Below are 15,278 nucleotides of genomic sequence, written 5' to 3' on the forward strand. Positions count from 1 at the left end.
CATCTGCTTTTTTTCATTTAATATCAGAAACTCTTTGTATGTCAAAAATAATATTATGTGAGTAATTTTTAAATGATTCATATTATTTCATTGTATAGCCATATTCCTAGAGGAATTTAAAAACTTACCCAGAAATTATTGATTAAAAAAAAAAAGCTAGCCAAAGTAAAATTAGTCATAGATATTTTTAAAATTTAATTTGTTTTCGCCGGGTGCGGTGGCTCACACCTGTAATCCTAGCACTTTGGGAGGCTGAGACGTGAGGATCTCTTAAGCCCAGGGTTCAAGACCAGCCTGGGCAACACAGGGAGAAAGCCAGGCATGGTGGCATGTGTTTGTAGTCCCAGCTACTCAGAAGGTGGAGGTGGGAGGACAGCTTGCGCCCAGAAGTTTGAGGCTTCGGTTGAGCTGTGATCGCACCACTGTACTCCATCCTGGGTGACAGAGCAAGACCCTGTCTCAGAAAAAAAGAAAATTAATTTGTTTCTAGTTTTATATTTTGAAAGAAAATAATCAAAAGAAGAAAATTTAAATTTCTTATTCTGTCATTTAAAGATGTCATTATTTTTGTTTTCCTTTCAGTTCTTTCCCCCTCGTGCGTATATGTGTATGTGTGTTATGTGAAAAGCAAAATTCCTCATTAATTAAAAAAAAAATTTAAAAGCCTTTTGTGCCACACATTTAAAAATTGGAGAGGAGGTCTTATATTGGGGTTTGCTGAGATTCTCTGAGTATGATCCCAGAGACAGCACAGAGGGAAATAAAGCGCTGTGGGGCTTGGCCTCTGTTCCGCCACCCTTCCCTGGAGCAGGGAGGAAGAAGCGGCTGCTAATGGCCCTGCATCTACTGCAAGGGCAGGCCAAAGGGAGGGAGAGTTGATTGTGGCAGTGGGAGATGGAATTGTACCCGATTAGGATTATGTCGAGAGCAGAGGAAATCATTTACACTCTCTAGGGAGGAGATGGACCTGAGGCAATTAGAATTTTTCCACCTCTAACTTTAGTGATTCTTGTATTACAGAGGCATACATGATAGAGAAAAGCACCTGATTTTTTTGATGCTATCAGGGGAATCCTAAGACTTCTTTTGTCAGGGGGCCCCTCTGAGGCCCCTTGCAAGTGCTGATCTTCTGAGTTGGGGGGGAGGGGAGATGGGCACTAAGAAAGTGAAGCATTTTCTCAGAAATCTCTTAAGAGAGGAGGAGGAGACCATCCCAGAAGGTTTGCATATTTAATGCTCACAAAACCTATAATACAGGGGGGACCCATCAGTGGTGCTGGAGAGATGCCTTGGCACTTGTGCCTTCCCCCAAGGTGCTGGAGGCGTCCTGGAGTGAGAGACCTGCTTTGCTGTCATCATTCTGTTTTGTTTTGTTTTGTTTTGTGACGGTGTCTTGCTCACCCAGGCTGGAGTGCAATGGTGCAATCTCGGCTCACTGCAGCCTCCGCCTCCTGGGTTCAAGCAATTCTCCTGCCTCAGCCTCCTGAGTAGCTGGGATTATAGGTGCATGCCATCACGCCTGGCTAATTTTTGTATTTTTAGTAGAGACAGGGTTTCACCATGTTGGCCAGGCTGGTCTTGAACTCCTGACCTCAGGTGATCTGCACGCCTCGGCCTCCCAAAATGCTGGGATTACAGGCATGAGCCACTGCACCCAGCCATTCTTTTTTTTGAGACAGAGTCTTGCTCTGTCACCCAGGCTGGAGTGCAGTGGCGCAATCTTGGCTCACTACAACCTCTGTCTCCTGGTTTCAAGTGATTCTCGTGCCTCAGCCTCCTGAGTAGCTGGGATTACAGGCACCTGCCACCATACCTGGCTGATTTTTGTATTTTTAGTAGAGATGGGGGTTTCACCATGTTGGCCAGGCTGGTCTCGAACTCCTGACCTCAAGTGATCCACCCATCTTGGCCTGGGATTACAGGCATGAGCCACCACGCCCGGCCTGTTGTCATCATTCTTACATTCCTGCCCACTTCTATCCCATGTGTCTTTCACTCTGGCACAAGCATTTATGGAAATTGATCACATGGCTTCAATGTAAATTAACTGGGTGAGGCCCAGCCATGCCAGCTTCAACCACGTGGGCACCATCCAGGGACCTCCCTGTTCCGCAAGCTGCCCCTCTGGCTGGTACTCACTGTGTGCCTCTCTGTCTTGCCTTGCCCACCCCCCAGGGTTCTGGCTGGTGTGGACCATCATCATCATCCTGAGCTGCTGCTGTGTTTGCCACCACCGCCGAGCCAAGCACCGCCTTCAGGCCCAGCAGCGGCAACATGAAATCAACCTGATCGCTTACCGAGAAGCCCACAATTACTCAGCGCTGCCATTTTATTTCAGTACGTACACCCAAGCCCCCATACCCACCCTCAGGAGCTCAGGTGCACAGACCCAGGGCTCACACTGAATATTGGTGGCCAGGCCCCTGTAGGCATAGGGGGTTTGTCCTCTCCCTGCCCCTCTGTAGAGCAAGGTCTTGAAAGTACAGGAACAAGGGGACACTCCTTCAGCACAGAGGAGCATGTGCTAGGGATGCAGTTCCCTGAAGCCACTGGGCCATTCCAAAGCTCACAGTGGCTGGGTTCTGGCTGGATCTCTGCTTCTTTAGCACCTGCGTACATACCTACCTACCTAACTTCCTCCCTCCCTCCCTCCCTTCCTTCCTCCCTCCCTCTTTCTCTTTTTCTTTCTTTCTTTCCCTGCCTGCCTGCCTTTCCATCCCTCCCTCCCTCCCTTCTTTTCCTTCCTTCCTTCCTTCCTTCCTTCCTTCCTTCCTTCCTTCCATCCATCCTCCCTCCCTCTCTCTCTCTCTATTTCTTTTCTTTTTTTTTTTTTTTTGAGATGGAGTTTCTCTCTTGTTGCCCAGGCTGGAGTGCAGTGGCGCAATCTTGGCTCACTGCAACCTCTGCTTTCCAGGTTCAAGCGATTCTCCCGCCTCAGCCTCCAAAGTAGCTGGGATTACAGGCATGCACCACCACACCCAGCTAATTTTTGTGTTTTTAGTAGAGACAGGGTTTCTCCATGTTGGTCAGGCTGGCCTCGAACTCCTGACCTCAAGTGATCTGCTCGTCTCGGCCTCCCAAAGTGCTGGGATTACAGGCATGAGCCACCGTGCCCCTGCCCTCCCCTTCCCTCTCCTCTTTTCCTTTCCCTCCCCTCCCCTCCCCTTCCTCTTTCTTTTCCTTTCTCTTTCTTACCCTTCCTTTCTTTCCCTTCCTTCTTCCCTCCCTCCCTTCATTCCTCCATCTCTCTCTCTCTCTTTAATGGCAGATAGTCAGATAATAGAACAATAATTATTAACATTTATTGAGCACTTACTATATGCCAGGTACTGTGCTAAGCACCTAGTCCTTCTAGATGTGGAATTGAAACAACTGTGGGCCGGGCTCGGTGGCTCACACCGGGCTCGGTGGCTCAGCACTTTGGGAGGCCGAGGCGGGCAGATCATTTGAGGTCAGGAGTCAGTTATAACGTGAGTGAATTGAGACTTGGGGTTCATTGGCCTGAATTCCTCCCATTTTGCTTATTTCTGTGTGATATGCCTGAGCAGAGGCTGCCATGAAAGGGGCGGGTGGGGGGGTGGCACTGGGACTTCTGAGCACCAAGAAACTTAGTGACTCTCTGAAGAGCACTTCCCGGACTTCCCTGGGGCTCCTTACATGTGACCTCTCATATGGTCAGTGGAGGCCCAGCTGTGCCAGTTTTCCAAAGCCAGTCTACAGTGTATTCTACAAAATAAACTTTCACAATTGTTTCTTTACAATTGTTTCTTTTTTTCTTTTTAAGACAGAATCTCGCTCTGTCACCCAGGCTTGACTGCAGTGGCGTGATCTTGGCTCACTGCAACCTCCTCCTCTGGGGTTCAAGTGATTCTTGTGCCTGAGCTTCCCAAGTAGCTGGGACTACAAGACCATGCCATCACACCTAGCTAATTTTTGTATTTTTAGTAGAGATGGGGTTTTACCATGTTGGTCAGGCTGTTCTCAAACTCCTGAGCTCAAGTGATCTGCCCGCCTCGGCTTCCCACAGTGCTGAGATTACAGGCGTAAGCCACTGTGACCCACCATTATTTCAGTTCCACATCTAGAGGGGTTAAGTGCTTAGCACAGTGCCTGGCATATAGTAAGTGCTCAATAAATGTTAGTAATGTTATATTATAATTAAATTATCTGTGTCATAAGGCATTCAGCACATTCAAAAGATAACTCACCTAGCATGTTTTTAATAAGCCTTGGATGGCAGAGGCCCCTTACCCTTTGCTAGTCACCCATCTGCTCCTGATCTGAGTCAAGGTGAAGCTTGGTTTGTGTTTCCAGACCACCTCCAGCCACACTAGAGACAACAGAGATTTCTAACCCCCTAGCAAAAGACCCTACATAGTGCATTTGGAAGGTTAGGAGGAAGAAAAGTAGTTAAGAAGTCTGAAGTTAGGGACCCTGGCCCTGAGGCCTGTGGGACTTGGATGAAGGACACACTCTAAGCAAGAACATGAGACTCGTGTGCATGTGGAAGTGGGTCCATTCCAGGCAGAAGTTATTTTTTGGCATCTACCACGTTTGCCTAATTCTCTGCCTTAACTCCCAACAGGCGTGAAGTCCTTGCCTACGAAGCAGCTTTAGGGGCTCTCAGATTTCAAGAAGCTAGGTTAGGCCCTTCCCAAACTGCCCCTCTGTCTCTGCAGAATTGCTCGCAGCTGTCTCTCCTCTGCTCACAACCAAGAGCTGTAGCCATCACTTGTTGGGTGCTCTGGGGTGGGAAGAGACAATGCAAATGTTCAGTGGGAGCTTTGCAGTCTGCCTAGAACAATGACCAGTGCAGTAATTTCTCCTTCCTACCTCCCCATTTTAGGGTTTTTGCCAAACTATTTACTACCTCCTTATGAGGAAGTGGTGAACCGACCTCCAACTCCTCCCCCACCATACAGTGCCTTCCAGCTACAGCAGCAGCAGCTGCTGCCTCCACAGTGTGGCCCTGCAGGTGGCAGTCCCCCGGGCATCGATCCCACCAGGGGATCCCAGGGGGCACAGAGCAGCCCCTTGTCTGGGCCCAGCAGAAGCAGCACAAGACCCCCAAGCATCGCTGACCCTGAGCCCTCTGACCTACCAGTTGACCGAGCAGCCACCAAAGCCCCAGGGATGGAGCCCAGTGGCTCTGTGGCTGGCTTGGGGGAGCTGGACCCCGGGGCCTTCCTGGACAAAGATGCAGAATGTAGGGAGGAGCTGCTGAAAGATGACAGCTCTGAACACGGCGCACCCGACAGCAAAGAGAAGACGCCTGGGAGACATCGCCGCTTCACAGGTGACTCGGGCATTGAAGTGTGTGTGTGCAACCGGGGCCACCATGACGATGACCTCAAAGAGTTCAACACACTCATCGATGATGCTCTGGATGGGCCCCTGGACTTCTGCGACAGCTGCCATGTGCGGCCCCCTGGTGACGAGGAGGAAGGCCTCTGTCAGCCGTCTGAGGAGCAGGCTCGAGAGCCTGGGCACCCGCACCTGCCACGGCCGCCCGCATGCCTGCTGCTGAACACCATCAACGAGCAGGACTCTCCCAACTCCCAGAGCAGCAGCTCCCCCAGCTAGAGCAGGTCCTGCCAGCACCCAGCAACTTGGCAAAGCAACCAGGGTAGGAGAGAACCACGAGAGAAGCATTAAGTGACTTTCAAAGACTTTCAGAGTACAGCCACTTGGTTCCTTTTTGTTTGTTTTCCTTCTCCTCTCCTGCATTTTCCTCCATCTCCAGGTACAGTTCGGGGTGTGGATGCCTCTTCCTCCACAAGGGCACAGTGTTGTGGAGGGCTAAGTTGGTTCTGTGACTCATTCCTCATACCCTAACTCCATCTCCTTTCTTTAAAGTCAAATCTCACCTACCTGTTTGGGTCAGAGAGATGTGTTTTAAAAGCCCCCAAGGAAGGAGGCTGGGACTGTGCCCTGACATGATTCTTGGTGATGGAATAGGTTTGTGCTCTGATTCTAGTTTAAGAGAACGTTGCTGTGTCTCAGTCCAGGAGAGGCAGCCCATCTTGGCCCTGGATGAAGAAGGAAACCCACAGAGGCCCAGGGCTTGTCATTGGGCTGCCAGTGTCTGCCAAGCCAGCATTGAGCTAATCCTGTGGGAGGATGAGAGCTACTGGGCCGTTGTATGATAGGTTGGTAGGGGCTTGTTGATCTGTCAAATTCCAGGTGACAAGATCTATGCACCCCATGCGTCCTTGAGGGGCCTCTTCCCCGCAGGCTCTGGCTGGCCGCAGGCTGGTTCTGGTGTGAAAGGTTATACTGCCTTTTCTTTGTTTGTTTTTTTCTCTAAAAACAAACAGCAAAAGACAGCTGAAAACAAGAACTTCACCGGTGGGCAGGCAAGAATTCTCTTCTGGAAAATGACGTTTGTGGCTCTTTCCCAAGTTGGCCTTCAAAGAGCCTGCCTGCCGTTGAGCCAGAAGATGTCTCGTGTGAAGGCTGGGGTGGAGGCTGTCTTGGAACCTCTGTGAGCAGGAGGCCCTAAGCCGCAGCAGTGGATAGAGGTGCAGCTCTCTGCCTCTCTGCCCTTTGGTCTGTGTTCACAGGTGACCCGTGTCAGCCTGCATCGCAAGCACACACCCTGCGGGCCTTCACATCTCACTGTTCCGTATGAGGAAACAGACAGCGGACTGAGGAAGCGATGGCCCCAGAGAAAGGGCCCCTGTAGCCTGGCTCTCACACAGTATTTTATCTTTGATTCTGAATAAATATTTTTTGTGGGTTTTTTTTTTTTTTTTTTTTTTGGTGGCGGTTGTTTGTTTTAAACTGACCACTTGGAAGAAATACCTTGGTTATCTGTGGTTTTCATGCCTTGTCCCTGCCTCTACCCCCACCCCTTTTGAGTCGGGTGACTCATTTTTCTGTGTAGAGACTCGGTGGCCCAGGCAGGAGGTGAAAGCAGCCATCCGGAAGGCCCTGGGGACCCTTGTGCCTGTTGCTCGGCTTCAGGTCACCAGCTGAGCTGCGATAGGAAAATCTGAATGGAGGCAGCAAACAGCCAAAACAAACATTCCCCACCCGGCCCTGTGCATATGAAGTCTTTCTTCCCCCAACTCTTGAACGATGATGATATTCAGACGAAGCATTGATGTTATGGAAGAAAGAAAGAAACAAACAAAAAATATATATATATGTCCAAAAACAGACAAATCCAAGGATGTGAGGTAAACGAGTGTCTGCATTTAGATTCCACAAAACCAAAATCCATGTTGAACAAAGTTAAGTCCGTACACAGTGACTTTTTGGGTGAGCCGTGTGTGTCTGTCTGTTGTGTGTGAGCCTCAAGCCCTGTTTTCCTGTGAAGATACTTTGAGTGGCAGCCATTCTCCCCACGTGAACCACACGTCTGGAGCACAGACAGGCCTCTCAAGGTCATTGATCTTACGCATTTACTGTTTACCGAACAAATGTCTGACTGTGTACTCGGGTGTACTCCGCAGCATTGTCGACTGCAGTCCCCTGTGTTTGCCAGAGATACTGTGCTCGAAGTAGAGGTTTTACTCTACTCATCACTGCGATTTGCACATTGCTCCGTGGACACTCGGAGGCCTGCGTTCTGTTCCCTATAAATGGAAGCGTGCTCTGAGCCTGTCTGCCTCCCTTGGCTGCTGCTGGTCCTCAGTACCAGCCCCCGGGGGTGTCCACAACCACTTGGGACAAAAGAAGGTGGAATTTCAGACGGAAGCTTGATTGGGTCTTCAATGACAGGCTTGGACTAGCTGTGGCCCAGACATCGGCCCTGCCCAGAATTGCCAGGAGGAGGCTTTGCAGGCTCTAGAGGAGCCGCAGGGCCTGCCTCCCTCTGGTGAGTCCAACAGGCACAAGCAAGCTGGCGTGTGGCCAGAGGTAGCCGGAGTGTGTCACAGCCCCTCAGATGCCTTTCCTTCCACCTTTTTTTTATTTTTTTAAGAATCCCAAATAACTCACTGAAGTGTCTCAAAGGCGAACAAGTTTTATCAAAATGAATCCTTTTTCAGTTAACAGATCAAATGGATGAGTTCTGAGCCTCTCAAGTTCCTTTCCCCAGTTAGAGTGGGGAACTGGGCAAGTGTTAACTGTGGGACTCACTGCAGCGTCCTATCCTAAAGGCACGAGAAGACGGAAATGCAACCTGCGGAGCTGGGCTTGGTTCCCAGGTCACAGTTTGGCCCCCGCTACAGGATGCTGCCCTGCTCAGAGAGAGATTTAATAGGGAGCTGAAGGAATCGTTAGGGGGCCAGGGAGATGTGACTGAGGCTGGCTTTCCACGTGAATGAGACGGGGTTGGTGGAGGGTTTGGTGCTACAGCCAGTCAGAAGATTTGCAAATGCGAACACATTCCTGTGTGAGGCACGTTACCCTTTGTCAGTTATTGTGAATATGTGTATTTTAAGCAATAAGATTCAGCTGGTCAGACTTTTCTGGGCAGTCTCAGTGACGCATTTCCTGTGCTGTGATTGTTCTGAAGACAGAGTGGCTCTAACCACTGTGAGAAGCCCAAATAAAAATTGATCCCAAAAATGCTACTGCTCTTTCTTGCTGCACTTTGTTCCCTCTTCTTCTTCCTCAGTCTTCAGGAAATTGCACCTCAAGATCCTAAACCACAAGCACTTTTCTCCACACAGAGACTGAGAGGTTGTCACACAGTCATTGAGGATAGGGCCCTGGGCCAAAGAGAAACCACAGGGCCAAGGGCAGCTGGACAGTGCTGCTGGGTCCACACTCTGTTCTGAGGAGTCCTCCCCTCTCTCTGTCAGGGTGTGTTCCTGATGTTTGGAATACTTTGGAAAGTCCCACAAACAGGCTAAAATCAGATCCCGAGAAAGCAGAGACAAGTTTTGTCAGATACCCTGTTGCTAAAACATGGCTTTTTTTTGAGACACAGTCTCACTCTGCCGCCCAGGCTGGAGTGCAGTGGCGTGATCTTGGCTCACGCAGCCTCTACCTCCCAGGTTCAAGTGATTCTCCTGCCTCAGCCTCCTGAGTAGCTGGGATTACAGGTGCCCACCACCACGCCCGGCTAATTTTTGTATTTTTAGTAGAGACGAGGTTTCACCATGTTGGCCAGGCTGGTCTCAAATCTCCTGACCTCAGGTGATCCGTCTGCCTTGAGCTCCCAAAGTGCTGAGATAACAGGCCAGCCACCCTGGCCTGGGATTATAGGCATGAGCCACTGTGCCCAGCTATTTTTTTATTTTTATTTTTTAAATAACAGAGACGGGCTGGGCGAGGTGGCTCACGCCTGTAATCCCAGCATTTTGGGAGGCCAAGCTAGGCAGATGACTTGAGCTCAGGAGTTTGAGACCAGTCTGGGTAACATGGCAAAACACCATCTCTACAAAAAATACAAAACTTGGCTGGGTGTGGTGCTGTGTGCCTGTGGTCCCAGCTATGTGGGAGGCTGAGGTGGGAGGATGGCTTGAGCCCAGGAAGTGGAGGCTGTAGTGAGCTGAGATCACACCACTGCACTCCAGCCTGGGCAACAGAGCGAGACCCTGTATCAAAAAAAAAAAAAAGAAAGAAAAAAACTATATATATATATAGAGAGAGAGAGAGAGAGAGAGAGAGAGAGAGAGATAGGGTCTGACTGTGTTGCCCAGGCTGGGCTCAAGTGATCCTATAGAGTCTAACTATGTTGCCCAGGCTGGGCTCAAGTGATCGTACTGGCTTGGTTTCCCAAAGTGCTGGGATTACAGGTGTAAGTCACTGTGCCCGGCCAAAACATGGCATTTAAAAGAAAGCAAGCACTCTGAGAGATCTTTTTTGTTGATATGATAGACATGGGGGTATATGCTTGGCCTTGGAATTTAACACACAGTATAATGTATCGAGTTGCCCACTTTCTGCCCAGCACTGTGTCAGAGGCTCAGGATAATGTCAAAGACATAGAAGATGAGGCCTCTGCCCTCCAGAACTTACAGTCAGAAAGACAAAACATGGCCGAGCATGGTGGCTCATGCCTGTAATCCCAGCACTTTGGGAGGCTGAGGCGGGTGGATTACCTGAGGTTAGGAGTTCGAGACCAGCCTGACCAACATGGAGAAACCCCGTCTCTACTAAAAATATTAAAAAATTAGCCAGGTGTGGTGGCATGCGACTGTAATCCCAGCTACTTGGGAGGCTGAGGCAGGAGAATCGCTTTAACTCGGGAAGTGGAGGTTGTGGTGAGCTGAGATTGCACCATTGTGCTCCAGCCTGGACAACAAGAGCGAAACTCCATCTCAAAAAAAAAAAGAAAGAAAACATACTTGTGTGAAATAGTTAATTAACAATATAAGTTAAGTTTGAGATGAAGTGAATGGTACAGATTTGGAGCTTTTCAGGGAATAGTGGGAGGTAGTTTGAGGTCTTGAATGCCAAGCAAGAGGTCTCGGAGCTGATTTTAGGTAGTGAGGAAGCCACCAGTGTGCCAGAATCTGTCATTGTGGGCCAATGATTCTTTCCTAATACAAGGAGAGTTCCTTTGTTCATTTTACCATCTGCTTAAGACTGACCTCTTAGGTGTAAGTCCTTTTTTTTTTTTTTTTTTTTTGAGATGGAGTCTCGCTCTGTCGCCCAGGCTGGAGTGGTGCAGTCGTGCCATCTTTGCTCAGTGCAACCTCCACCTCCCGAGTTCAAGTGATTCTTCTGCCTCAGCCTCCCAAGTAGCTGGGATTACAGGTGCCTGCCACGACGCCCAGCTTATTTTTGTATTTTTAGTAAGGATGGGGTTTCACCATGTTGCCCAGACTGGTCTCGAACTCCTGGCCTCAAGTGATCCACCTGCCTCAGCCTCCCAAAGTCCTGGGATTACAGGTGTGAACCACTGTGCCTGGCCAGATATAAGTCCTTGTTTGAAGAACAGCTTGCTACTTCTCTGCCCAGGGAGGACACCCCTACCCAGCAAGACTGCAGATGGGCAAAGCAAGGTAGTACACATCCTAGGAACCCTCCAGGAAGGGGTTCCTGCCTCCATAAGCGGAGTGCTCACTGGTGGGCTGGCACCCAGGGGGTGCTGGCAAGTGAGTGTTGTCCTCCCTAGGCCCTGGCTTGCCCAGGGGCCCTGTTTTTTCTGAAGGCCAGTTTTAGCCAGACATGCCCCCACCCCTGTCTTTGACCCTCTGGCAGAGGACATTCCTGGCCTCTCGGTGACACTAGTGGAGTGGTTGCTGACTTGTTCTTTCTAAACTGTTGGGTTCCTTCAGGCAACCCCAGTAGGGCCATGCTAGCATCTAGAGACAGTTCTGTTCTAAAACCACGGGAAAGAACTGGGAGTATATCATTCTTGCCTTCTTTGAGCTAATATCTGAGTGGCACAAAAACAAAATGGTGTAACTCTTAGGGGCTGGTTGCCAGAGGCTGTGCATGTACCCTGGGTGCCCAGGTCTAGAGGGGACACCATGCCATTGAACCCCAGGCTGGTGGGTCACTGAGTTCCTCATTTCTGTAATGAAGTATGACGTTGTCTCTGTTGCCCCATGTGACCAAGTGCAGATGGTGACAGTACCAATGCCCAGAACTGCAAAACAGAGTACTTTTGGTGAACAAGAATTTCAAGAAACTCCACATTCTTCAGTTTCCTGTTTTCAGCCAGGGGCAAAAACCAGGGTTTGACTCAGAAAAGGAGGGAGAAGTGGGTTTGGTTGGTAGCTTCTTGCTGAACCTGCTGGGAAGGGTTGTGGGTCTTGGGAGGATTTGGGTTCTGGCCTGGGGGCAATTGTGGCCTCACTGAAGAGCTGAGCCTTTACTGAGCACCTAGCAGGTGCCAAGGCATGAGAATTCAAAGATGCCTTAGGACTGGCTCCTTTTCTTTTTTTGAGACAGAGTCTTGCTCTGGAGTGCAGTGGTGCGATCTCGGCTCACTATAACCTCCGCCTCCCAGGTTCAAGCGATTCTCCTGTCTTAGCCTCCTGAGTAACTGGGATTACAGATGTGCACCACGACGCCTGGCTAATTTTTGTATTTGGGGTAGAGATGGGGTTTCACCATGTTGGCCAGGCTGGTCTCAAACTCCTGACCTCAAGTGATCTGCCTGTCTCAGCCTCCCAAAGTGCTGGGATTACAGGTGTGGAGCCACCACGCCTGGCCCTGGCTCCTCTTTAGAAGAGCTAATGGTATTCTCGAGAGGAAGGCAGGCACATCGGCAGTTTTAGTACCACATGGAAAGCACCACGAAGCATGTGTGCACAGAGGAGAATCTAGCCAAACTAGGGGATTAAGGCAGGCTTCCTGGAGGAGATACCTCTAAATTGAGTTTATCAGGTGAAGAAAGGTGCAAGGGAATTCTAGGCAAATGTTTTTTCTGCAGACTATTGAGTGCTTACTATGTGCCTGGTGCTGAAAAGCACAAAAAAGCATGGGAGGCCTAGAATGGGAGACTCTGCATGGCATGTAGAAAGCTGCAAGCAATTTATCACTGCATTCTGGGAAGTAGCAAGAGATCAAACTGGAGAGAGAAGCAGGTTATTTTATTTTATTTATTTTATTTTAATTTAATTTAATTTAATTTTAATTTTTTGAGATGGGGTCTTGCTCTGTCACCCAGGCTGGAGTGCAGTGGTGCAATCTCGGCTTATGGCAACCTCCGCCCCCGGGTTGAAGTGATTCTCCTGCCTTAGCCTCCTGAGTAGCTGGGATTATAGGCGCACACCACCATGCCTGGCTAATTTTCATATTTTTAGTAGAGATGGGGTTTTGCTATGTTGCCCAGGCTGGTCTCAAACTCCTGAGCTCAAATGATCCTTCTGCCTCAGCCTCCCGAAGTGCTGGGATTACAAGCGTGAGCTACTGCACCTAGCAAAATATTTTAATTTAATTTGTCTTTATTGTTTTGTTGGTTGATGGTTTCCACAATGCCGGTCTTGTGTGAGCATCTTAGCTACATTAAAAAAAAAAAAATTAGCCTCAGGCTGGGCACGGTGGCTCACACCTGTAATCCCAGCACTTTGGGAGGCCGAGGTGGGCGGATCACCTGAGGTCGGGAGTTCGAGACCAGCCTGACCAATACAGAGAAACCCCGTCTCTACTAAAAATACGAAATTAGCCAGGTGTGGTGGTGCATGCCTGTAGTCCCAGCTACTCAGGAGGCTGAGGCAGGAGAATCGCTTGAACCCGGGGGGCTCAGGTTGCAGTGAGCCGAGATCGCGCCATTGTACTCCAGCCTGGGTAACAAGAGCGAAACTCCATCTCAAAAAAATAAAAAAATGTAGCCTCAAAACAGGTCTCTGAGGTATATAGGCTGCAATTATTCCTGCTTTATTAATGGGATTGTGGCATCCAGAGGACTTAACTAACTTTATAAGATCACATAGCTAATAAGTGGCAGAGCTAGGATTTGAAGCCAGGTCTAATGGCTCCAAGGCCAATGTAATAACCAGAAGGCAGGACAGTGAAGAGCTGTAATGTAGGTACTCACAAGCCACCTGAAGAACTTGTGACTTCTTCCTCTCGCTCTTCTCTTCTCTTTTGGCCCAGGCTGGAGTGCAGTGGCACAATCTCAGCTCACTGCAGCCTCAACTTCCCAGGCTCAAGTGATCTTCCCACTTCATCCTCCCCAAGCAGGTGAGACTACAGGTGCACGCCGTCATGCCCAGCTAATTTCTGTATTTTTTGTAGAGACAGGATTTTGCCATGTTGCCTAGTCTGCTCTTGAACTCCTGGGCTCAAGCGATCCACCTGCCTTGGCCTCCCAAAGTGCTGGGATTACAGGTATGAGCCTTGTAATTTCTTTTCAAAGGTGAGGGAGAACTAGAGAACAATATATTGAGCTAAGAGTAACATGGTGAAAGATGAAACAGACACCATTTCCTCAGGAGCTACCCTATCTCCTCTTGCTCCAGGGGGCAGACCCCCCCACACCCAGCCAGGCTTCACCTCCAAGAGCAATTCAGTGCTAAAATGGCATCACCCCTGGGACAGGTGATGCTGCTTGCCACCAGTATTCGGACGAATGTCAACTTCCAGGGACGGTGTAACCCCTTGGAAACACTGTAAAATTCTCAGGAGTTACAGTTTGGATCTTCTTTGTCTCTTTTCCTTGAAAGAGTGTTTTTGTTCTTCCTCCAAGGTGATGAAAGTACAGCTTTCTGTGTTTGTGAGGGGAGAAGAGGATTTTTGTTTGACCTGAAATTTCTCCTCACTCTGTTTTGTTTGTTTTTGGCTTTTTTTTCTTCCTTTGAGATGGAGTTTTGCTCTTGTTGCCCAGGCTGGAGTGCAGTAGTGCAATCTTGGCTCACTGCAATCTCCGCCTCCCGGGTTCAAGTGATTCTCCTGTCTCAGCCTCTCAAGTAGCTGGGATTACAAGCACCCACCAACACACCCGGCTAATTTTTTGTATTTTTAGTAGAGACGAGGTTTCGCCATGTTGGGCAGGCTGGTCTCGAACTCCTGACCTCAGGTGATCCGCCCGCCTCGGCCTCCCAAAGTGCTGAGATTATGGGCATGAGCCACCACACCTGGCCTCTCCTTACTCTGTTATAAGCCTGTTCCTCACCATAGCTTCAGATTCCCTTCATTTCATGTTTTTTCACCAAGAAGTCTCAAGAAACCCAATCCCACAGAAACTGTGACAGAACACCTGTGCTGGAGCTGTGAGTTTGTCTTTGGGTTCTCCACCCGCTGCCCGGCAGTCCGTCAGCCCTGGCTCTGCGGGGACGGAGTGGGCAGGTGGCAGGCCAGGGACTGTAGTGGGCCCTGCGGGGATGGAACGGGGAGGGTGGGTTCCCCAGGGTTCCATCCTGCGGAGGGACTCATCTGCACACACCCGCTCCCCCTCCTGACCAAACTGGTGGCTTTTGGGGAGGTTTGTATAAAACCCTGTGAAGGACTCATTTCGTGGGTTTGGATATAGACAACAACGAGAAACCCAATATTTATCAAGGCACTAAATGTATTTCATAGGTTCACATTTCATCCTCACAGTAACGCTATGACACAAACATCCCAGTTCCCTACCACCCGCCCCCGCCATATTACAGATGGGAAAACCAAGGCTTAAGGCCACCTAAGGTGTCCATGGCCACGCAGTCTGTAAATGACAACACTGGGAGGATTTGTCTCTGCAACCTGACTTCGAGTCATTTGCATTCCCGTCTGTGTGGGACTCTCCTGCCCACACACTCTTTTCTGCCTCTCATCCTCACCAGAGCCTCGGAAGATGGGCAGCGCAGGTGTTAGGTTCCCCCACATTATCCATGGGGAAATTGAGGCTCAGGAAGTTAGTGATGGGCCTAAGATCCAGGGCCAGGAAACGGGAGCTGGGGCAGAGCACCGGGGTGGTCTGGGTCCAATTTATCCGTTGCGCT

The 15,278-nt window shown here is 49.7% G+C and overlaps 1 protein-coding gene across 2 annotated transcripts in view; it reads left to right on the forward strand.

Annotated features, from left to right (window-relative positions):
- WBP1L (WW domain binding protein 1 like) overlaps positions 1–8,517 on the forward strand; it is a 75,189-nt gene extending 66,672 nt beyond the window's left edge. For both annotated transcript variants that reach the window (XM_003825526.6, XM_003825527.5), the window contains exons 3-4: positions 2,176–2,337; positions 4,847–8,517. In XM_003825526.6, the coding sequence (XP_003825574.1) occupies positions 2,176–2,337; positions 4,847–5,583 (899 nt within the window). In that variant the 3' untranslated portion in view covers positions 5,584–8,517. The remainder of the gene's footprint in view (positions 1–2,175; positions 2,338–4,846) is intronic.
- The last annotated feature ends 6,761 nt before the right edge of the window (positions 8,518–15,278 follow it).

The sequence above is a fragment of the Pan paniscus genome, chromosome 8, assembly GCF_029289425.2.
Source record: "Pan paniscus chromosome 8, NHGRI_mPanPan1-v2.0_pri, whole genome shotgun sequence".
Classification (NCBI taxonomy): Eukaryota; Metazoa; Chordata; class Mammalia; order Primates; family Hominidae; genus Pan; species Pan paniscus.